Source organism: Ursus arctos, unplaced genomic scaffold (genome assembly GCF_023065955.2).
Source record: "Ursus arctos isolate Adak ecotype North America unplaced genomic scaffold, UrsArc2.0 scaffold_8, whole genome shotgun sequence".
In the NCBI taxonomy this organism is placed as follows: Eukaryota; Metazoa; Chordata; class Mammalia; order Carnivora; family Ursidae; genus Ursus; species Ursus arctos.
In genome coordinates this window covers 21,255,717-21,279,948 of record NW_026623100.1, presented here as the reverse complement: position 1 = coordinate 21,279,948, position 24,232 = coordinate 21,255,717, and the positions used below count along the sequence as shown (strand labels likewise).

General features: G+C 36.4%; 1 protein-coding gene across 8 annotated transcripts in view; it reads left to right on the top strand.

Moving 5' to 3' along the window:
* Positions 1 to 24,232, top strand: part of ASB3 (ankyrin repeat and SOCS box containing 3) — a 101,295-nt gene that overhangs the window by 65,251 nt on the left and 11,812 nt on the right. For 4 of the 8 annotated variants that reach the window (XM_026486144.4, XM_044378137.3, XM_057309479.1 and 1 more), the window contains exons 7-9: positions 1,048 to 1,245; positions 12,854 to 13,111; positions 20,044 to 20,177. In XM_026486144.4, coding sequence (XP_026341929.1) covers positions 1,048 to 1,245; positions 12,854 to 13,111; positions 20,044 to 20,177 — 590 coding nt within the window. The remainder of the gene's footprint in view (positions 1 to 1,047; positions 1,246 to 12,853; positions 13,112 to 20,043; positions 20,178 to 24,232) is intronic. The other 4 variants (XM_048222640.2, XM_048222641.2, XM_044378136.3 and 1 more) reach the window with 2 other exon arrangements.

Sequence of the window (24,232 nt, the reverse complement as noted above, 5' to 3'; positions counted from 1 at the left end):
TTAAGCCTACCTTACAAAAGGAAAGTAGCTTTGGAGTAGCCCCGCCTTTCTTCTCCCAGAAAGAGGGGGATTTCATGGCTAACCTTATCCCTACAGTTTTATGTTTAATTTTAGAAGAGTAGACTGTTTCTTTCTTTCCAGCTGAATCCTGGAGGTAAGTTTACAAATAATCTAAGAACTTAGATTTTAATGATTTTCTTTAGAAGTTCCTCTACTTAGCAACAAATCTGCCTTAGTGTTTAAAGAGCTCATATTCTTTTTAGAGGAATAGAATATTTTAGCAGAAATTCTTACATCTTGGGGCGCCTGGGTGGCTCAGTTGGTTAAGCATCTGCTTTCAGCTCAGGTCATGATCTCAGGGTCCTGGGATCGAGCCCCACATCAGGCTTCCTGCTCTTGGGCTGTCTGCTTCCCCCTCTCCTTCTGCCCCTCTGCCTCCCCCTGCTTGTGCCCCATCCTCTCCCTCTTACTCTCTCACTTGCTTGTGCTCTCTCTCAAATAAATAAATAAAATCTTAAAAAAAAAAAATTCTTATTTCTTCCTCACGAAAATGCTATTCATTTCATGGCACTCACCATCCTTAAAAATTCTTGGTAATTAGAAAAATAAGACTTTATTTAAAAAAGGGAAGTTTACTTTAAAAAAAGAAGGGAAATTATTAATTTTCTTGATAAAAGTTTATATCTGGTTTAATGAAGTTTTAAATTATTGGATCCTAAAATATCTAACAGAAGATTTGAATTGGGGGGAGTAGGGTGATGGTGGTGGCAAGGTAAATAGTGAACAAATAAGGACAACCTGTTCCCTATTTACTTATAGTAATATTATTTAATTCTGTTTTAGATATATGTAAGGACCTTTGTATAAAGCAGCAATAGCAAGGGTAACATTTTGGAGTGTACAGCCTGTAATAATTTAATGTAGGTGGAAGACAGAAAGACTTTAAATCAATCAGTGTGTGACTCTTAAAATATGTGCTGTAGAAATGTTGTCTGTACTCATGTACATATAAAAACATTAAATGCTCCTGAATTTGTGTGGTTATAGAATCTTGGACTTGTTAATACCACTTACCAACCGGGTTTGTGACACTGGGCCAGACAAAGTGAGTCCCGTTTACTCAGCAGTGTTTGGAGGACATGAAGAGTGCCTAGAAATGTTACTCCGGCATGGCTACAGCCCAGATGCTCAGATGTGCCTTGTCTTTGGATTCAGTTCTCCCATGTGTATGGCTTTCCAAAAAGAGTATGTATATTTGCTGTTTGTTTTTTGTTGTTGTTGTTCTTGCTATATGAACTGTATTTCTAAGTGATTTTCTTTTATGATGGAACTTAATATCTCATAGTGCTAAATTGTTGACTTAACAAATAAGCCTCCATGATGTACCTTGTTCCATCAAAGTACAGTAAAAATGGAGTGATGATGTCAGATTTTTTTCTCTTCTCTTTTTGGATCTGGATTATATTTTCATTGTAGCCACTTGAGAGAATACTTCCACTGTATTGAAGTAAATGCAGGGTGAGGCGCCTGGCTGGTTCAGTGGGTGGAGCGTGCTTCGCTTAATCTCAGGGTTGTGGGTTTAAGCCTCACGTTTTAAGTAGAGACTACTTAAAAATAAAATATTAAAAAAAATAAAGTAAATGCAGGATTTCTCTGCTAATTTTTTCAAAACAATTCAAAAATTAAAACAAACATTCAGCTATATGATGAATAAGGCCTGAGGATCTAATGTATAACATGACTATAGCTGATAACACTGTATTGTATACTTGAAATTTGCTAATAGAGTAGAACTTAAATTCTCTCACTAGAAAAAGAAAATAGTAAATATGTGACATGATGGGTGTGATAATTCTAGGGGGGATTCCTTTCACAGTGTGTATATTTATGGGATTATTATGTTGTATGTTTTAAATAACTTAAAATCTTATTTGTTAATTATACTTCAGGAAAGCTGGGGGACGAAAAAAGAATTTAAAATGACTTTATCAAGTAAGGCATTGATTGTGTTTCATGATTTTTACCATTTGAAACTTACAAGACTTGTTATTAGCCTAAAAATGAAACTTTAGTTTTGTAAATATTATACTTTTAATGTATTTAGTATGTGGCATTTCTTTATGTGAGTCAGGGTAATTAAAAAGTCTTAAAATACTTGTTCTGCTAACCTTCCATGATCCTGTGAAGTAGAATAAATGAAGAATTACTGCTGTTTTCTTAGCTTCTGGCCAATACTTGTCTATGAGACTCCACAAAGGTTTTGAAATAGATAGTAAGAATAAGGCTATGTGCAAGAAAAACCATACTGAGTAATATGTAGGGTCCATCCATTAATGGAAAAAGTTGTGCAGATAGACACTGTTGTTTTTAATGACACAGAAGAGGTTGTAGGCATACCCCAAATTTGATTGGCTCTCCTGAATTCACTATTATGGACAGCTCTCCACTATTTAATTGAAATATCTGTCAAAAATTTATTTTCTAAGCTTTTCAGTCTATCATTTTTTTAACATTAGCTATATAAAATAGTAGTTCGTTTTATTTATTCTGAATGCAAGCTTCCAGGTATATATTGTAGTCTGAATATTTGGGACTCTGGTGAATCTGAGTAACTGGGACCTACTCTATGCATTACTTTCATGATTTTGTAGTAGTTTGTTATGTACCCCTTCAAATTTTATCTTTCTCAATATTTCTAGTTTTTCTCCAGTAGGGCTGCATTGATGACTTTAGTTGTTTCAGTTGTCTTCTTTATATGTATCTAACTCCATTCATTTTATTATTAGGTCAGAACTGAACTTTTAAAAAAGTCATATTAGAACATAGTGGTTTTGGATAGTTTGTGGGTGTGTTTGTCCAATATAATGATAGTCTTTTCTGGCCTTCATTTTACCTTTTGGAGGAAGAGTAGCCTCATCAGCTTCTAAGTGTAGTTTGAATTAAACCATATAACACAGTGCCCTGTTAACCCTGAAACACCTTAAAATTAAGTTTTTCTGGCCTGAAGAATCAGGTAAATTGAACCTTATGGGACAGAGAGTGTGAGGGGAATTCTGGAGAAGAGAGAGCGGGAGAAGGACACCCTCTGATTCTCTGTATGCATCTGCATATGTCCCAGGGTCACTCCATGCTCTGAATGACAGGCCCAGATTGCTGAAAACAAGATTTAAACTGTCACCCAAGTCTCAGAGTAACCCCTGAATGGCACATTTGATGGGACCAGACCCAAAGTAGCGTAACAAAGGCTTTGAGAACTGAATTGACATTGCAACTACAGTCTGTAGAAGGTGAAAGAGAAATGCAGTCTGAACTAGCTAGGTTATATGCCTGCTAAAATCAACAAGCAAAAGTCAGTATTCTTCAGAGGATTAATACAGGACACAGGACACAGAACCTACACAACAGTAACATCACAATGTCTAGAATATAGTCTAAAATTACTTGACATGTGAGGAACCGGTAAAGTATACCCAGTTCTCAAGGGAAAAGAATTAACAGGTGTCAAACCCGAGATAATTCAGCTTTTGGAAATATCAAGTAATTAAAAGTAGCTATTATAATGTGCCATTTAAGGTAAACACACTTGAAATAAATGGAAAGGTAGAAATTCTCAACTGAGAAATAAAAACTGTAAAAGAGGAACCGTGTGGAGATTTTTATTTTATTTTATTTTATTTTATTTTATTTTATTTTATTTTATTTTATTTTATTTTTTTAAGATTTTATTTATTTGACAGAGAGACAGCCAGCGAGAGAGGGAACACAAGCAGGGGGGTGGGAGACGAAGAAGCAGGCTCTTAGTGGAGAAGCCTGATGTGGGGCTCGATCCCAGAACGCAGGGATCACGCCCTGAGCCGAAGGCAGACGCTTAACGACTGTGCCACCCAGGCGCCCCCATGTGGAGATTTTAAAACTGGAAAATAGAATATCTGAAATGAAGATTTCTTTGCATAGGCTCCATAGAATGGAACTGACAGAGGAAGGAGTCCGTTAACTTGAAGATAAACCAATAGAAATTATCCAAAGAGAAGAAGAGAGAGAAAAGATTGGGAGAAATAAAAAAGGACAGAGCCTCAGCGTCCTGAGGGACAATGTCTAGAAGGAGAGGAGAAAGAGATTGTTGCAGGAAAATTATGTGAACTCATAATGGCCAAAAGCTTCCCAACATTGGATAAAAGATACACATTTATAGATTTAGGAAGTTCAGTAAACGGATACAGGATAAAGCCAAAAAAAAAAAAAAGCATGCTCAAAAATAATCAAACTGCTGAAAACTGAAAGTAAAGAAGCAGCAGTGTGTGGTACAGCGGTCCTTGGTCACAGACATGAGCTAACAAGCTTTGTTTTTGCTACTCTTGGAAATTTTGCTCTGTGAAGTGACCCTATAGACGACAGTTGAAATCTGGTTTGGTGGCTTTAAAAGGGCTTATCAGCTATTTTTTTTCCTCCCTTGTGGAAACTTGTAATTGGACCTGCTATGGAGCCTATGTGTTCTTAATTAGTAAGGTAGGTTTTTTCAGTGAGGAAAGTCATTGGAAGATATTGCTTGTTAGCCTATAGGGGAAAAGCTTAAAACATCAAAATACCTGTTTTATAAGGGTACATTCTCCTAGTCTTTCCACTTGACTTTTCACTTGTTTGCCTGGGACCCATGGCAATAGACTTAATTTTGAGACATCTTTGCCATTATTACCTACTTTGTGGGGAATGTAATTGAAGGGAAAACCTTTTGTAAGGGACTAAATCTAAGTGATGGTAGCATCATAATCACATATGCTCACGTTTAATGTGTGTATATAAAGGAGATGACTTCAGTATAGTACATTGCACAATTTTTGGCACATAGTAAAAAAAGACCAAGGTTAATTTTCTTCTCCCTGTCATCTTCCTTTTATCTAGAAAACAATATCATTTAAATTTCAATCTCTATACTACGTTTATATTAGCTAATTAATGTCTGCTATTAGTTTACATGTCAATCACTGTACATGCAATGTGAAAATCATTTGATTATTTTGGAATTCCATATAGAACTTTGCTGATCAAGCAAGAAAAGTGTCATGCTCCCAATAGGTTTTTTTTAGTATATCAAGATGGTAACATAGCCACGTGTCTGGGGAAAAAACAAAATCAAAATAGAAGAATTTGTGAATTTTTTTGTTATTTCTTTTAGTAAGTATGCATCTTAAAGTTTGGATTTTCAGGGGCACCTGGCTGGCTCAGTTGGAAGAGCGTGCTATTCTTATTCTTGATCTTGGGGTCGTGAGCTCAAGCCCACATTGGGTATAGAGATTACTTAAAAATAAAAGCTTAAAAAAAAAAAAGATTTGGATTCTCTACAGTCACACACTTAAAAATTAATTAAATTAATTAGAATTGCCATTTAAAAAGCAGAATAATTGAATATAATTTTCATTTGAAAATAACTATTATGTGCTTTTGTTCCATAATGAAACAATATATGAATTTCCTTTACGCCATTTACCAACCATTAATAAGAATTTGAGTTAACCTGGAAGACTCTTTTTTCCTAAATTATTATTAGATATTCAAATTTTCAGAGATTTGGTAAGAGATAATACGTTTAGTGGTGTAAATTTTGAAATTTTATTTTATAGCAACCATATGTTCTTATAATAATGTTAGTTTGGTTTTTGCATTTGTGTTTTTTTGGTAGTTTTGGCATTTCTGTGAGATCTAGAAATTTAGTATTTGTGGCCCTTCTTGCACTTTTGGCCTGTTGTATTTCAGTAAACTTTTGTCTGCTTTTATGAATAGTACGATGAATATCGAAAGGTGATGAAAATAATAAATATGAATAATGGCTCTGGGTTTTAAGTTTTCCCTTCTTTATTGTTTTATGTTTTATTCAGCCAAGTTAATGGTTTAGTTCAGAATTCTGAAACATTTTTGTTCTGTATCCCTTTGAGAGGATAAGCTTCCATTTGAAGCAATGATCTTTAGCTCTTCTCACCACTATGAGAAATGATGGAAAGGTGTCTCCTCTGCCACTGGACAAAAACCAGTCTTGTCCTTTGGGGCTAAAAAGTTAACAGCTGCAGTGACATGAAAGGCATCTTTCAAAAGCACAGTTAAGTAATTCAACTCAAATGAGAAACTTTAAGAAAAAGACTCCTTTAACTGGAATGGGTGAAGGAGGGAGGCTGACGCATTTCAGTACGATTTGAATAAGTGTTAATGCCTTTTATAGATGACTGTAGAACATGATCATGGCTTAACTGACTTGATTTTGTCTTTCTAATTGATACTGATCATTGTTATCACATTAGTTTTATAGAAATTATACCAACTCTCCTCATCATATCACACATGGGTACACCTGACAGGACCTAATGTCTTCATTTTGTTTTCAACTGTTAGCTGAGAGCCATTCAGTAAAACTTACTATATGACCTTTTGATAATTCAGCTAATAAGTTGGTTAGATGTTTTGTTGGCTAATTGGACATAAAATACTCAAGATGTTTGCCTGTGTCTGTTTGTTTAAAGTAAGTCTTGTTAACATGTTGGATTTCCTTTTACTGTGCTTCTGTTAATCACGGTACTGTTCTGTACACATTTTTGAATTTCAAAGAGCAGAATGATAAAAAAGATACAACCCTAAAAATAAGGCCTAGACATTTTTTTTTTTTTAGTTTTTAAATTTCTCCTAGTATCTGTTGATTTCCACTGTTTTATAATATGCATTCTCTTAATGTGTCACAATTAGCTCTTGATACTCATGTTAAATAAGATGGACTGTTTCTTTTTAATTCATAGGCTCATCGAGAGTTTTCCATTTCTTCACTGGGGCTTGAGAGAGAATTTGTTTACGTGTTAAGGGAATTACATGCATATGTCCATGTAATTTGTATTTTAACCAAAGGTTATCTAAGCCCTCGGATCTGTTGTTGCTCAACGATATGGGATAATCAAGCTCATACAGAATCCAAGTTACTAGTGTTTCTGGAGCTTACACATATATTCGAGACTTTCTTAATAGCTTTCCCAAAAGCTCAGGGCATGCTGACAAAGTTTTATGATCATCTGCTTCATTTTGTGTTTATTATTCGCCATATAAATGGTAGTTTTGTTAGAGAAGGGTCTATAAATGTTAGTACTAGGAGGTCACATAAGCCTTCTAGGAGTGTGCTTTTGTCCTCACACAAGGCTGATAACTGGAAGAAGTTTAGAGCTGGGATTTCTAAAGTGTATTTTGTAGAATACTAATTCTGTAGGTCATTTATAGATATTACATAGGACACAAGGGGTTCTACAGTTAATTAAGTTTAGGAAACACAGGGTTAAGCAATGTTCCCTAAGTTTTTTTCCTGAAAGGCTTCCAAGAATTTTTCTTATGGTGATGTCTCTGAATTCCTAAAGAAGGGAGTGAATCTACACAAGTTTGGAAAGTTTGAAAACAGGATGAACTTATGTTTACTATAAATATACTTTTGTTCCTGTGTTTAAAGACTTTTGGGGTATTTTAAACTCTATTATGCTTTTTTCAGATCAGCAATTGGACCTGTTAAAAAATTCAACTGAGTAAATTTGAAGATCTTAATTGGCTTTATAAAACAATTTATGAATCTGTCAGCATCCCATCTAGCAAGTATAGGGGATCACAACTGAACTAGACAAAAGAAAGGTTTTTAAAGGCAGAGAGAGAGCATTAAAAAAAGGAGACAGGAACTTATTATTATTTTTTTTAAAGGATTTTATTTATTTATTTGACAGAGATAGAGACAGCCAGCGAGAGAGGGAACACAAGCAGGGGGAGTGGGAGAGGAAGAAGCAGGCTCATAGCGGAAGAGCCTGATGTGGGGCTCAATCCCATAACGCCGGGATCACGCCCTGAGCCGAAGGCAGACGCTTAACCGCTGTGCCACCCAGGCGCCCCGAGACAGGAACTTATTATCAAGAAATGCATTGTTTAGGCAGGGTTGCCCTCCTAAGGGGATGGAAGGGCCCATCAGTAAATTTTCTAATATTGACCAGGAAATTCCATGTTGACCGGTCACATTCCTTAGGGAGTTGAAACTGCAGTTAGGTTAAGTTTTAAGTCTTGGTTTACTGACTTGGGGCCTTAACCCAGGTGATGCCATGTGGGACCTATGATTTTCTTTTTAACAGATACATTTCTTTTAATTTTAAAGATATTTCTTCTGGTGGCTCAGTTAGTTAAGTGTCCTGCTCTTGATCTCGGCTCAGGTCATGGTCTCACGGTTGTGAGATCAAGCCCCACATCGGGCTTTGCAGTCTGCAGGGAGTCTGCATCTGCCCTAGATTCTTTTCCTGTCCTTCTGCCCTTCCCCCTGCTGTCATGCTCTCTCTCTTGTTCTCTCTCAAATAAATCAATTAATCTTAAAAAAAAATACTTCTGAGAAAAAAAAATAAAGATATTTCTTCTGAGATGTATCCGGAGGTTGAAGAAGACATTTTGGCATTTAATTTGAAAATGTAACTAGCATACTTTATTTATTTATTTATTTATTTCTAGCATACTTTCAAAAAATAAGTTCATCCTACGGTTCTCTCTTTTCTGACCTCAGTGTGTACCATATAGGATTTCTCAGATATTGTCCTTATGGAGCCTTTGTCATATGGATCATTTTCAGGGTCTAGTGTTCCTTGGAACATACTTTGGGAAACATAGGTCTAGCCTTAAAATATTCCTCAATTTCATTTGACTATTTCATGAAGTGTTCAGTTTTCATAATAGAGGAGTGATATTTCATATATTTGCTGTGTCATATTCACTGGTAGATTTTGGTTTGATATTATATCAGTTCTACCAGTTACCAGTTCTATGACTAAGCTTCTGTTTTTGTGTCTGGAATGGAGATAATAGTAGAACTTACTTCTTAGGGTTGTTGTGAGGATTAAGGCAAATCTTCCACATAACACTTTTAACATAGTGCCTGGTACAGAATAAATACTCATTAAAGTTTGTTATTTTAAGGAATTATATGTGTGTATGTTCCTCCCACATTTTAGAGATGAGTGGTTTATCTTTTGGCCTTTTTTCTTAAAATTTTCTTAGCAGGAGCCATATGTCTGGGTGCTATATTAAAATTTTAATAAGAAAGCCACTAATTGTTTTGTAGTTTTTTGTAAACAGAAAATGGCTAGAGAACCAATCTGTAGCACTTAATCTAATAGCTTGCATTTAGGGCTCTCATTTACCCTTGTATTCTATATCAAAAGTGTGTTTCAAGAGCTAAATCATTAAGAGCTAAAGTATCTGTGGTTAGGCTATTGATGGTTTCAGAGCGCTTGAGGGAAGAATTCAACCAGTCCCTGAATTGCTCACGTAAACACTCATGCCTTGAAAACTGCCAGGCTTCTTGAGAATTATATATCACATTTGTAGTGAGGCAGTGTCTCATAGTTTACCTGCATATTTATTGGAACTTGTTCAACACTCCATGTGTAGCGTGGGTGTTCTGTAGTGCAATCAGCAAGTAATAACTGCAGGCAAAATAATGAGAGCCTAGTCAAATGAGGTCGAAGTGGTTGAAATAAATTGGTGATAACTGTTTAGAACCATCAGTCAGGAGTATATCCTTTAGCATTTTTTGTAGTGCAAGACTGCTGGCAAGAAATCTCTCAGCTTTCCTGTATCTGAAAAGAACCAGAGGAAAAAAATGCATACATACAGGGCTGTTTTCAAGAGCAATAAGATGAATGATGGACTTCTAATCAGGAACAAATAGCAAGATGGTAGGCAAAAAGGTTTTAATTTTTATAAAGCAATTTTAGAGGGGTGCCTCAGTGGCGGACTTGGTTGAGTGTTCCATGCTTGGTTCAGCTCAGGGCTGTGAGATTGCAGGGTTGTGAGATCCTCTGCCTGAAGCTTAGAGTCCGCTTAAGACTCTCTCACCCTCTCCCTCTGCCCCCCGCCCCCGAAATCTCTCTCTCTTCTTATCTCTCAGATAAATAATCTTTTTTAAAAAGAAATTTTAGAATTGTCTATTTTTCTTTTTCTTTTTTAAAAGATTTATTTATTTATTTATTTGAGAGAGAGAATGACCACAATGGGGAGGGGCAGAGGGAGAGGGAAAGAGAGTCCCAAGCTGACTCACAGACTCACACTGAGTGCAAAGCGCAATGCTGGGTCTCCAACTAGGGGCTCAATCTCAGGACCCTGAGATCACTACCTGAGCTGAAACTGAGAGTCAGATGCTCAACCCACTCTGCCACCCGGATGCCCCTCAGTTTTTCTTTTCTAATTGCTGTGTAAATAGCTAAAAGTAAAGCAAATACCGTTTAAGGTTTTAACTAAAGAAAAGCACAAATTGGAGATTAAACAACATAGATTTATAAAAATACACATGGTTTAGGTAACAGTTTACTTATGTGTTTGGTTTTTTAATTACTTTAAAACTTTGATTTCAAATTGTATACATAAGTCCTCAGAAGTAGTTGGTTTCACATGACAGTGGCTTAAACATTTTATATTTGTTTTATCTATAATTTTTGTGCCTTTATTTACTTAGATTCCATGATATTGTGATTAATGAAATATTTTTTAAATTTATAGTTGTTTAAAATAGCATTAATGCCAGTTTCAAAGGGAGAATTTTTTTTTTTTTTTTTTTTAGATTTTTATTTACTTGAGAGAGAAGAGTAAGAGGGAGGGAGGGAGATAGAGAGAGGGAGAGCATAGAAGGAAAGGGAGAAGTAGACTCCCCACTGGAGCAGAGAGCCCTATGTAAGGCTCAATCCCAGGACCCTGAGATCATGACTCGAGCTGAATGAAGGCAGATGCTTAACCAACTGAGCCACCCAGCTACCCTGGGAGGATGATTTTATTACATATTTTCTTCCATAGTTGTGTACATAGTAAACGTACTTGTTCACCAAGCTTTGCTACTGTTAAACTTACAGCATAAACAGTTTTTAAAATGTGGTCACAGGGCCATCATAATTGCAGTTTTTGATGACTGTCTCATATTTCGTATTTATCCACTCTGTTGTTAAACAGGTAGTTTCTTTCTTTTTAAAGTCTTTTATACATAATACTATTGTTAACATTGTACCAATAGGATATGATTTCTTTTTGATTTTGTCTTGGATAAATTCCCAAGATTTATGCTTACTCTATTCTTTTTTTTTTTTTTTAAGATTTTATTATTTGACAGAGATACAGCCAGTGAGAGGGGGAACACAAGCAGGGGAGTGGGAGAGGAAGAAGCAGGCTCATAGCGGAGGAGCCCAGTGTGGGGCTCGATCCCATAACGCTGGGATCACGCCCTGAGCTGAAGGCAGACGCTTCATGACTGCGCCACCCAGGCGCCCCTATGCTTACTCTATTCTGTTCTATTCTATTTATTTATTTTTTAAAGTAGGCTCCACACCCAACATGGGGCTTGAACTCATGACCCTGAGATCAAGTGTTGCATGCTGCACTGACTGAGCCAGCCAGGCACCACCTATTATGTTTTAATTTAATTATTATGTTTTATCTTATTTTAATTAATTAATTTAATTAATGGTAACTTATTTTACATATAATTTTATTTTACAGATACTTGTATAGTGTTAGTGTTGTGTGCCAGAAAGGTGAAGTAACTGGTTCAGAGTCCCATAGATAATAAGTAGCGAGCACTCTGGCTCCAGAGATTGTACCCCTTATAACTTTGCTGTGATAACTCTTTTGATACATCTTGCCAGTTAGCTCTCTCAGAAAAAGGTTACACTTATTTTCAGTCAGTTTAACCACAACTTACCAGTATGGGATGATACATTAAAAAAATAAAATTAACCAATTTAATAGATATAAAATGATATACTTCTATTCTGTAAAAGTATTTGATAAAGATCAATTTAAAATATAAAGCCATAGTTAAATTTTTGTTCATAAAAAAGCTTTTCTTGTTTTTACCATTAGAAACTTAAAAATATAAAGGAAATTGACTGAGACTCTTATTAAAGGAAATGGTGTCTTGGAAATTCCTAGAATGAATCCTCTGTCTTTAGGGACTGATGACATTGTTAATTAACTTTGCTTCCAAGTGTTTTGTTGTAGATTACTTAATTGTACAAAAATACCACAGTTTGAGAAGAGTTTTCTATTTGTCAGTGATAATTTTTAAAATTATCTACTTAAGATGAATGTTTTGAATTCTAAGGGCACTACTTGTTCATAGTCAAAAGTTAAAAACCATACAGGAGGGTGTAAATTAAAAAGTAAGATACTCCCTTTCCCCTAGTACCCTAGTCTCAGTTCACTAGACCCGTGAAGGGGTGCAAGATGAGAGGCCCCAAAATGTATCACTTTGGCAATAAAGATTATTTTGAGTTAAAAGTAATAAAAACCCAGCAGATGCAAGAAAAGCTCTCTGCCTCCCCTGTAACTGCCTAACTTTACATTGGAAAGGAGAGCCTGCAATGGGAGACTCCCATATCATCAGAGACTCCCCTTTACCTAAGGAATTCATCTGCATAGTAGGACAACCTTGTTTTTCCAGACCCCTCATTTCACCTTCCTGCTAATGAGCTCTCTCCCCTTTGTATCCTCAGGCCCTATCCCTCTCCTTAGCTCATATAATAAGTGTCATGTTGCCTCCTTATCTTTGGAATTTCATGTCTATGTGGATTCTCCATACTTAGGCCTATTAAATTTGATTTTCTCCTGTTAATCTGTCTCGTGTCAGTTTGATTCTAAGTCCAACTAGAAGGACCATAGAGCAGAGGAGGTTCTTCCTCCCTGACCCATATCACAGCATTCTGCTGTCCCATCTGCCATTTATTTTCCAGCTGTAACTACCATTAACTATTTGTAAGAATTTTTTAATATAAAAATCTAACTTCTTCCTTCCTTCTTTCTTTCTTTCTTTGTTGTGGTGGAGCTGCGAATTTTTTAGAATTGTGAATATTCTTTTGAAATACGGAGCCCAACTAAATGAACTTCATTTGGCATACTGCCTAAAGTATGAGAAGTTTTCAGTATTTCGCTACTTTTTGAAGAAAGGTTGTCCATTGGTACCGGGGAACCATATTTCTGAATTTATAAACCATGCGATTAAAGCACAGACAAAATACAAGGAATGGCTGCCATATCTCCTGCTTGCTGGATTTGACCCACTGAATCTACTGTGCAGTTCATGGTAAGAAATCCTACCATAGTGAAACTTTTACTTTTTGGGTGAATATACTACCTTCAGTTTCCCCCAATTTCTTAAGATCCCCATGTTGGGAAGAGGGCATGTATGTGTGTTTTGACATGAAGACTAGGTTGGGGTGAAGGAGTTGGGGATTGAATTTAAGAGCCCTGAAAAAGGTAAGAGGTGACTGGAAAGGAGTAGAGAAGGATGGATTCTTTGGAAAGGGCTATTTTTTCTACTTAGGCCATCTCTCATGCTCTTAAAAATGCCTGTGACAAAATGGTTGTAGCTGCTTTGGAGATTTCAGTTGTCCCTTAGTCTACTAGAGTGAATACTCTTGTCCTATAGCATCTTGTCTATTTGAACTTGGTGTCCCTTAATAAATACTGATTTCTGAAGTAGCTGACGATATATGAAAGTCAAGTCAGGATTTTTCTTGGGCAAGAAGAGGACACTTTCTGCCAGCCTCCAGCTTTTGCAAAGGTTCTAAGTGTCTGGATAGAACTGAGAAGGTAATTGTAGCACTGAAAGAACTCTGTTGGCCTGATAATTCAAGTCAAATGAGAAAATAGACTTTCCTCCAGGAAAATGGAGGACATGGGTATTTTATAAAATTTCAATGAAAACATCTAGATGCTTCATTTTTGTGCTTCAGAAACTAGCATTCACTAAAATAATGTTTAGTCAAAAACTAAATTTTGCATTTCAGCAGAAAAGTGCTTTGATATTTGTTATTTGAGTTTTTCGTTCTAGAAAAGAGGTCCTCTTTGGGGTTCATGCAGGCAAGGTTAGTGTTCCCTACTTGTATCTTTAGTTTGCATTTCTGGGGACTTTGTTTTTCCCTTGGTGTCTTTTCCATCTGCATATGATGAACAGGTCTGAATTTGGTGGGATCTCAGTATCTCACCTTTTTATTATATCTGCCAATATATAGAATTAAGGAATTTTTACTAAGCAGAGGTTCTATGCTTGGGGCTATCATCCCTTTTGATACTAAGTGTTTCAGATACGTGGTTTGTAAGGAAAAACTGCTTTCTGGTAGGTTGTTTGAAGAACATAAAACTAAAAGCAAAGTTTAGATATACATTCTGATTCCCATTTTACTTTTTGTTTATAGCTTTACAACAGGTTGAGTACATAATTTTATTTACTCCTTTTCCCACTAGTTGATTTATATCCAGTTGTTTGTCAGATAGTCACAGTTGCAATTCTATCTATATCTTTTCAGTAAAATTTCATAGAAATCCATTAAATTTTTTAGATGATTGAATGAAATATAGAGATTATTGACAGTTCATTGAGGAATCACTGATTTTTTCCTAGTTATATTTTTGTTATTGATTTATTTTTTATTTTTATTTTTTTAATTTAAATTCAGTTAATTAACATATAATGTATTAGTTGTTTCAGGGGTACAGGTCTGTGATTTATCAGTCTTATATAATACCCAGTACTCATTACAACATATACCCTTCCTGGTGTGCATCATCCAGTTACCCCATCTATCCATCCCCTTCCCCTCCAGCAACCCTCAGTTTGTTTCCCAAGATTAAGAGTCTCTTATGGTTTGTCTCCCTCTCTGGTTTCGTCTTGTTTCATTTTTCCCTCTCTTCCCCTATGGTCCTATGCCTTGTTTCTTAAATTCCACATATGAGTAAGATCATATGATAGTTGTCTTTCTCTGATTGACTGTTTCACTTAGCATAATAACCCTCTAGTTCCATCCATGTCGTTGCAAATGGCAAGATTTCATTTTTTGGTGGCTGCATAATATTCCATTGTATGTATATACCACATCTTTATCCATTCGTCTGTCAATGGACATCTGGGCTCTTTCCATAGTTTGGCTATTGTGGGCATTGCTGGCTATTGTGGACATTGCTGCTATAAACATTGGGGTACAGGTACCCCTTCGGATCACTACATTTGTATCTTTTTGGTCAATACCCAGTAGTGCAATTGCTGGGTTGTAAGGTATGTTCGTCTTTTTGAGGAACCTCCATCCTGTTTTCCAGAGCGGCTGCACCAGCTTGCATACCCAACAACAGTGTAGGAGGGCTCCCCTTCCTCCGCATTCTTCCAACATCTGTCATTTCCTGACTTGTTCATTTTAGCCATTCTGACTGGTGTGAGGTGGTATCTCATTGTGGTTTTGACTTGTATTTCCCTGATGCTGAATGATGTGGAGCATTTTTCATGGGTCTGTTGGCCATTTGGATGTCTTCTTTGGAGAAATGTCTGTTCATGTCTTCTGCCCATTTGTTGATTGGATTATCTGTTCTTTGGGTGTTGAGTTTGATAAGGTCTTTATAGATATTGGATACTGGCCCTTTATCTGATATGTCATTGGCAAATCTCTTCTCCCATTCTGTTGGTTGTCTTTTGGTTTTGTCGACTGTTTCCTTTGCTGTGCAAAAGCTTTTTATCTTGATGAAGAGCTAATAGGTCATTTTTGCCTTGTTTCCCTTGCCTTTGGAGACATGTCTAGCCAGAAGTTGTGGCAGCCAAGGTCACAGAATTGCTGCCTGTGTTCTCCTCGTGGATTTTGATAGATTCCTGTCTCACATTTAGGTCTTTCGTCCATTTTGGGTCCATTTTGTGTATGGTATAAGGAAATTGGTCCAGTTTCATTCTTCTGCATGTGGCTGTCCAATTTTCCCAACACCGTTTGTTGGAGACTGTCTTTTTTCCTTTGTATATTCTTTCCTGCTTTGTTGAAGATTAGTTGACCATAAAGCTGAGGGTCCATTTCTGGGTTTTCTTTTCTGTTCCACTGATCAATGTGTCTGTGTTTGTGCCAGTACCATACTGTCTTGGTGATTAAAGCTTTGTAATAGAGTTTAAAGTCCGGAATTGTGATGCCACCAGTTTTGGTTTTCTTTTTCAACATTCCTTTGGCTACTCGGGGTCTTTTCAGGTTCCATACAAATTTTAGGATTATTTGTTCCAGTTCTATGAAAAAAGTTGATGGTATTTTGATAGGGATTGCATTGAATGTGTAGATTGCTCTAGGTGGCACAGACATATTAACTATATTTGTTCTTCCAATCCATGAGCGTGGAACGTTTTTCCATTTCTTTGTGTCTTCCTCAATTTCTTTCATGAGTATTCTATAATTTTCTGAGGACAGACCCTTTGCCTCTTTGGTTGGATTTATTCCTAGGTATCTTATGGTTTTGGGTGCAACTGTAAATGGGATCAACTCCTTAATTTCGCTTTCTTCTGTCTCGTTGGTGTATAGAAATGCAACTTAGTTCTGTGCATTGATTTTATATCCTGCCACTTTACTAAAGAGGAATCACTGATCTTTAAAAGTTATTTATAGGTGCTTATTTGTCTTACACCCGCTGTACATGTGCATGTTCATGCACTTATGCACACACACACACACACACACACACACCACTGAGATAGAAACACTTGCTAAGGAGTGCTCTATCTAGCTATTAACAAAGTTATTTAAATACCCTTAACTATTAGCTTAGTGAATTTTATGGTTGTATTGGGCTCCTAAAAGCTAGCAGCAGTTGCCTCTCACCATTCTAAGATTCACTCCCCCAACTGCTGCTGTAAATCCAGGCCAGCACGTGGGGTAGCTATGGACAGCCCTGACAGTGTGTCCCCATTTCTCTGTTACCCAGCTTGGTGCTTGTCCTCAGGGCACCCACTCTCTTCTCAGCAGTACTCTTTGTGTTCCTCCATTGAAGCTCCTAACTGGACTCTGTATTACTTGTCTGTTACTTTTACCCTTCACACTCCCTTCTGGTTTCTGGTTTATTTCTTTCTCAACCAACACTTAGAATACTGCCTGACACAGTAGGCACTATTTTAAGTTTGTTATTGTATTAACTCATTTAATATAAAATATAGTAGATACTATTATCCTTATTTTACAGAGAAGGAAATTGAGGCCCAGACTATTTAATATACTTGCTCAAGCTCACACAGCTAGTTAGTGCTTCAGCTTAGGTTTGAACCTAGGCCGTCCTGTAATGTGGCTCAAGTCTGTCTTTCTAACCACTGTGTTCTGCTGCCTTAGTCCTGTGTGTCCACATGGATCCTGTAGTTACATCACTTAATTTCAGCCACCTTAATCCCTTGCCTAATGTGGGGGAGGGGATATGTGCCAACTTTTCTTGCTCCTTCCTATCCCTAAATTAGGAATAACCTGTATACAGGGAAAAAAATTAAACATTGCCTCTTTTCCTTTCCTCCTCAGCCAACCACCTAGATGGAGAGAGAGAATTATTTAGCTTTATTCTCCCAGAAGGCTTTGTAAAATATGCTCTTCCATTCCCAGTCCTGATACAGGATCTTCCCTCTCCCCATGTGACTAGTTCATTTAAGAATTTGTGGAGCACTTGGGTATCTTAGTCAGTTAAGTGTCTGACTCTTGTTTTCAGTCCTGGGTCGGACTCTGAGGGATGTCTCTCTCCCCCTCCCTCTGCCATCTCCACTGCACACCCCCCCCCCCAGGTTACTACTCTCTCTCTAAAAGAAAAAAAAAAAAAAAAGAATGTGTGTGTTATATTTATTGTCATATTTCTGTGTGCTGTATTCGTTGGGTATATTAGGACAGAAAAGAGTTGAGAGAGAACCAATAAGCTACAAATTATTTTGAAGTAAATTGTAAAACTTTCAACTATCTGGACTGAGAATGCCGCTTGCATATATTTTACTCCAAAGGAGTAACTTTAGTCACTTTATATTCATTAGAAAAATACAATGGAAAATTTCACTTTAGCAATGAAAATGCTTAACATGGTCAAATTTTTGTTCACTGATCTTTTATTGAATGGATATGTTTATGCTGAATATGATAAATGTTTTGCTTTCTTTGATCAAATTTATATTCGAAGAGCTGTTACAAGAAAAATTCTCCCATAAAAATTCCAATATGTTGTTAAAGTGGATTTTGGTTGTATCTTATTTATATCATATGTAAGTCTGTTGCTTAATCTTTGTCATGTAAATTATAAATGTCTTTCCTAGTATTGCTTGCCTTAAACAGTCTTAAAAAATGTATCTGGCTGAATAATTGCCTGTCACAATATAATCTACAGAATTGAGATTTTTTTTTTCAACTTTAAATGCAAGACTAGATACACCCCCCCACCCCTGCCCAAATGTAATAGGTGAATAATAGAAAGTAAATGTCATCTGTGCATTTAGTTGATTAACTGTCACTTGTTTATGATTGTACAACTGCTTTGTACAATGTAATGGTCAATGTGGTACAGTAACAATACATTTTTAGTGGCATTATCAGCATTGGTAGAATACACTCACCATTATATTAACTAAAGCTGTAGAAACAGATTTATTTCTCTTGTGTGTTTAGATAACTGCATAAAAATGACTTTGTATTTGGTCACAGTGAGACTTAAAGCACACTTAAGCTGAAAAATGAAACCATTAGAAAAGAAATAAGGAGCTAGAATTAAGTAACCTTTGGAGCAGGATACTAGAAAGTCAAGGAGATTGTTTGCTCTTGAGGATATTTTATCATTTTATTTATTCTCAGTATTTCCTGATAAGCTGTAATTTCACTAAGAGCTTTCCAAGAAGTAGAATGTTTTCCCAAAGCATTTTGCTACACTTTAAGTTCTTTCTTATATATGCTTGCATATTAGAGAATTAAGAGTTTGGGAAATAATTTTCATACTCTCTAATCAGTCATTTCAAGGACACTTTGACCCTGAATTACGAGAATTAAGTTATCTTTGAGATGACATGTTGAGGGTATTACTCAATTTCTTTCCTTTCCTTCTATTGTTTCCCCCTTCTTTAGTCCTTGCTCAGTAATGTCTTCAAAATAGCAACCTTGGAAAGAATTTTAGAAGTAATTACCAGAGGCCCTAATCATTTTATTTTTCTTCAAACAATGTGATACAGTAGGGGAGTATCTAGTCGAGTACAAGATAGGTAATCCTGTTAGAATTTGGAGTTCCCTGTAAGCTGTGACTAAATTTCATGTGTACAATGTTTTAGCCCTATCAAAAATGCAATACTGAAAATTTCAGATCAGTTCTAGTAATAATCAAATATCTATGTAACATTTTTGTTTTTAAAAAAGTATGTTTACTGTATTGTTTCATATTATTTTCACAAATTGTCCCCTGAAATAGGCAGGTTAAGTATTATTCTTATCTTGGAGACCATGATCTAGGACTTAAAGAATTTAGGCAGCATGTTTGTAAGTAGTAGAGGTAGTATTAGAAACCAGAACTTTTCTTAGACAAATGCTCTGTTCAGTAGTATTCAAGTACTTATAAAATTTTGGGGAAGTCTCTTTTGGCTGCATTGGTAGGAAAATTTGATATTCTTTTAAAAATATAGAGGGAGAACTGTTTATCTTGAACACCTTTCAGTCCTTAAAGACAAAACTTATTCTGGTACATCTTTTAGAACTGAATCTATAGTGGGTAAGGTTCGTAGAGGGGAACAATTGTACATCCCTGGGAGTTGGACAGAAAAAGACCATCTCTCCCATATATTCAGTTTAGAGTTAACTTTGGGTGTTTGGGCTTTATCCTTTCAGGGCTGTTAAATTGTGTGTCTGTGAGGGTGACCAGTCTAGGTTCAGCAAGATGGTCCAAGTGGGAGGAGGTAATGGCAAATCCATCGATGATGCTGGTGCTGTCTTTTTCTTACCCCTGCTGCTGAGGAATGGGAAGGAAAGTTCTCGTCCTCTACAAGAGTAGAGATTCTCTGGTTATCTACCGGAAAACTACACACAGAGTCGATTCATTTTCGTATAGGAACCTGTAGATGATTATTCGTATCCACAGAACTTGCCTCCAGTTACACAAATATTTTCTATGCCCCAGTTTTCACTCTTCCTTCTATACTGTGATGTAAGAATAGTTATGTGGTGTTTGTTTTCAGGATGAACCCTTTTGTATCTAATGGTGTGTTAACGTCTTTCTAATTAGGATTGACTCCGTCAATGTTGACACCCTTATCTTCACTTTGGAGTTTACCAATTGGAGGAGGCTTCCTCCAACTGTTGAAAAGATGCTCTCCGCTCGTGCGTCAAACTCCTCTTGGGCTCTGCAGCAACATATTGGTAAGAAAGTACAATTTCAAACATGTTTCACTACTTTTTCTTCTCTTCCGCCTCTAGCTATGTTATAATTTTAAGTGACCAGAGTCATTGGAGAACATATATTAAATTGGGCATCATTTGCCTTTTCTTTATGTAGAGAAAGGATGGAGCTGTGGTAATGGTGGTGGGGGATCAGAGTAATTTCCTTCAACAAAAATCATATCTGATTTGGTAAGTTTAGCCTAAGGAACACGTACCAAAAACCAAGTACTTATTGATGTTTTCATTTAATGGTATCCTTTTATTTTTAGTAAGGATTATGTAAACAAAAGTGAGTCCTAAAAATGTTGTAAGTGAATATTTAGTTTGTGATCAGAAAAATTTTCCTCTTAGGAGTTTGTGTGGATTTGTGTTCTCTCTTTAATAATTTATCATCTCTAAAGAAAGTATTACCATCGCTTATTTATACCTGTTCTTACTGAATGCGTGCCAGTGTGTTGGTATGATATAACTATCAAGGTGAGCTTGGTGAAAATTCTGTGAATTGATTGATACTTTAAATGACTGTTTTAAAACAAATTCTCGACTTCCTCTCACTTACTAAATTTCTTAAGCTAGTTTTAAAAAAGCACACAGTAGAAGATTTTACACAAGGAAACCAGTTTAAACTAAACACAATATATTGCAAAGTATTCCTATTTACTTATTCAGATTTATTTTACTTTAACTGTATTTTGTTAACCAGATTATGTCTTAAGTTAGGAAAATTATTTCTTCACTGCTATTTTTGCAGGAAATGTAGCTCTTCATAAAACATGTTGAATAGGTTTTTAACAAGTGAACTTATGCATATGTAGAAATGTGTCTTGTAATCTCTTGGAAAATTACATTTAAGTAAATTTTCTCAATCAAAAACAGACATTCAGGAAAATATGCTCTTGAACTAAGGTGTATTCAAACTCTTAGAGAGTTTTCTGTTGAAGAAATAAAGTAATCTGTTTGGAGTCTGAGTCTTTTCATACAGAATTTCTTTAATGATAATGTTGGAAAACTCACTTGCATTTGATTCTTAATGTTGAGAATTGCATCTTCTTTTACTGATTATGTATTGAAGCAGCAGAGAACAAGTATCTATTCAAAATAGATTGAATATGGGACAATGCATTTGGGAACAAAAGTCAAATGAGGGAGCATATGCCAAATGGGAAAATTATTGCAGTGTATCAATTAGTAAAGATATGTGAGAGTTTACTCTGAAGACTTTAACATATGGCAGGTTTGTCCAGATGAAGGTAAAAATTGTGCATGAGTACATTACCCTGCAGTAGACTAAATCCATCAAGGGCTTCTTGTTTAATTAGGCACTAGGTAGAGCTTGTGTAAGGTAATAATCCTTATCTCTTAAGAGGATTTTATTTTGGCTGAAGATTTGCAAAAGTCTTTCTCAGACGTACTAATGTAGCTAATGCTTTTCTGGCCAACTTCTCTAGCCAAGACCTCTTTTCTTGGTTCCATTCCCATGTATCCAACTGCCTTTTATACATCTCTACTTGGTATCCCACATTTTGGCATATCCAAAATTTGAACTTGGAATTTTTCCTACTAGTCCTGCTGTTCCTTCTGTATCCTGGTTTGAGAAGTAGAATGGTTTGGGAGCTATTGACCCAGATTTGTGAGTTATTCTTGGCAGCTCTTTGTTACTTGTTTCATCAATAGCAGTCGTGCTCAGCAGGGATGATTTGCCCCTGATATTTGGCATTGTCTGCCAACATTTCTTGGTTGTCATGACTGATAAAGGGGCTCTGGTCATCCAGGGCGTAGAGGTGGGGGATGCTGCTAAACATCCTACAATGTGCAGGGCAGCCCCCCACGACAAAGAATTATCTGGCCTCAAATGTCAGTAGTGCTGAGTTTGAGAAACTCCGATCTACATTGTCTCTTGGGTTGTCTGGTTTTAAGAAGGCCTTTTAATTCCTATCATGGAATGCCTTTTTAACCCTGTTCTTATTGCAGACTACTTAGGAATAACTTGCATTCTTCTCCCTTATGTTGGTCTCTCAAGGTATACTTTTCTTTGTTCTTCTTCTGCAGATAATGGGAGCCATTTAATGTTGGATTTTAGTAAGGCTGAGGAAAAGATACGCCCATCTACTCAGTTGTCTGAATTTCCAATAGGATTGTACTTTTCTTCCTTTCTGTAGTTCAAGGCTCTCTTTCAATATATCCAGCTTCCCTTTTTTCCTTCAGTTTTCAGGATACTACATTTCTTCTTTTTTTAAGTAGGCTCCAGGCCCAGAATGGAGCCCAGCGCAGGGCTTGAACTCATGACCCTGAGATCAAGACCTGAGCTGAGATCAGGAGTTGGACGCTTAACCAACTGAGCCACCCAGGCATCCTGACACTCCCATTTCTGTAGATAGGTTATCTTTATTTGGATCTTGAGCTGCAGGATTTCTGGTGAGCAGAAGCATGGCCAACGTTTTAACACCAATGGAAGTGAGCCCAGAAAAACAACTCTTGACTACCTCTCAAATGTATGACAGTCTTGCTTTTACCTACTTTCTCCAGTAACTTATCATGATAGTAGAAACTACATATATTTCTTTAAATTTTTTGGAAAAGAGGCTTCTTGCAATTCTACAACTCTTTGTGAGCCCCTAGATAATTTCAGCTCCGTAGCTCGTTAGGTATACTAGTGTCTATCCCAAAGAAAGGATTTTCTCCATTTTTTTTTTAAGGCCCTTTCAAGTCTTGGAGATGCTATGTACTTGGTCAGAATTCTCCTTTCCTTACCTTTTTTCTCCATAAGGAAATCGCAGCTTGCTCTGGTAGTTCATAAATAAAAAAGACAGTTAGTCCCTTGCCGCTCATCTTTTAATCATGAAGTCAGATTGCTTTTCAAAAAGTTGTGGGTTTTTTTTTTGTTTGTTTTTGTTTTTGTTTGCATCAGAAAGGAAATGTATAGCAGGTAAGATTGAGTGACTGTTCACAGCTTTAATGACAATTTTTTAAATCATCTGCCTTATGTATACACCTCTTAGAAACATCATTTTAACCACATAGGAGTAAAAATTTGCCAATCCCTGCCCAGCTGTCCAACTTAAACTCTAAGTAATTAAATTCTTAGGGATAAAAGTACTTGGCTTAGTTCATCCCCCCTTTAATGATCAAATATGTACAATTCTACCCAGAGTATTTTATGAATCTGAATTCTACAAAGGACCTAAAAGGGCCCCAGGAAGCTCTCTTGATCTATTCATTTCAATGTTCTTCTGCTTTGTTCTAAAAAGGATTTAAAGTAGTTTATACATGTAGATTATCATAAAACAGTAAAGCAGAAGTTAAAAGTGGAAGCAAAAGAATAATGAAAAGTAATGTTGGGGATGGATATAAAATGGAGTCAGGGAGAGCATATAGCATGGTGATCAAAACCTGGCTTTGGACAGACTGTAAGCTTGGCTCTGACTAAGCTCTCTAGTCACTGACACTAGGTTACAGAGTTCATAATATAAAACAAACCTACTGCTCAGAAGTATAGATATTCTTGAATGTCATAGTGGACAGTTTTCTAGACAATATCTTGGCAGCCATGGTTTCTTGGGACTTGACTTTACCAGTCTTCAATGTGTGTTCTTGCTACCAAACCAAACTATAATTCAATAAAAGTAGTTCTTAAGGGATCAGTACAGTGTCATCCAGGTATTAAGGTATCTGTTGCTCTGACTTCACCAGAGCTGGATTTGTAATATCTGGAGGAGTGGATGACCTACAGGTACTTCAGCTGGTCTCTCTAAATATTGTATCTTTCAACTCAATTTCTTTAAAAAATTTTATTTATTTAAGTAATCTCTGTACCCCACATGGGGCTCGAACCCATGACCCCAAGATCAAGAGTCACAGGCTCTTCCAGCTGAGCCAGCCAGACGCCCCTCAACTCAGTAGTAGTAATAATAGTAGTAGTTAGCAAGGAATCTAAAATTATAGTACCTAAGAAGTATGAGAGTGCAGCTATTTTGTGTTGCAGGTTGAGTTAACATATTTTTAAGAGATAGTCGAGCTTCAAAGTAGAAGCAAAA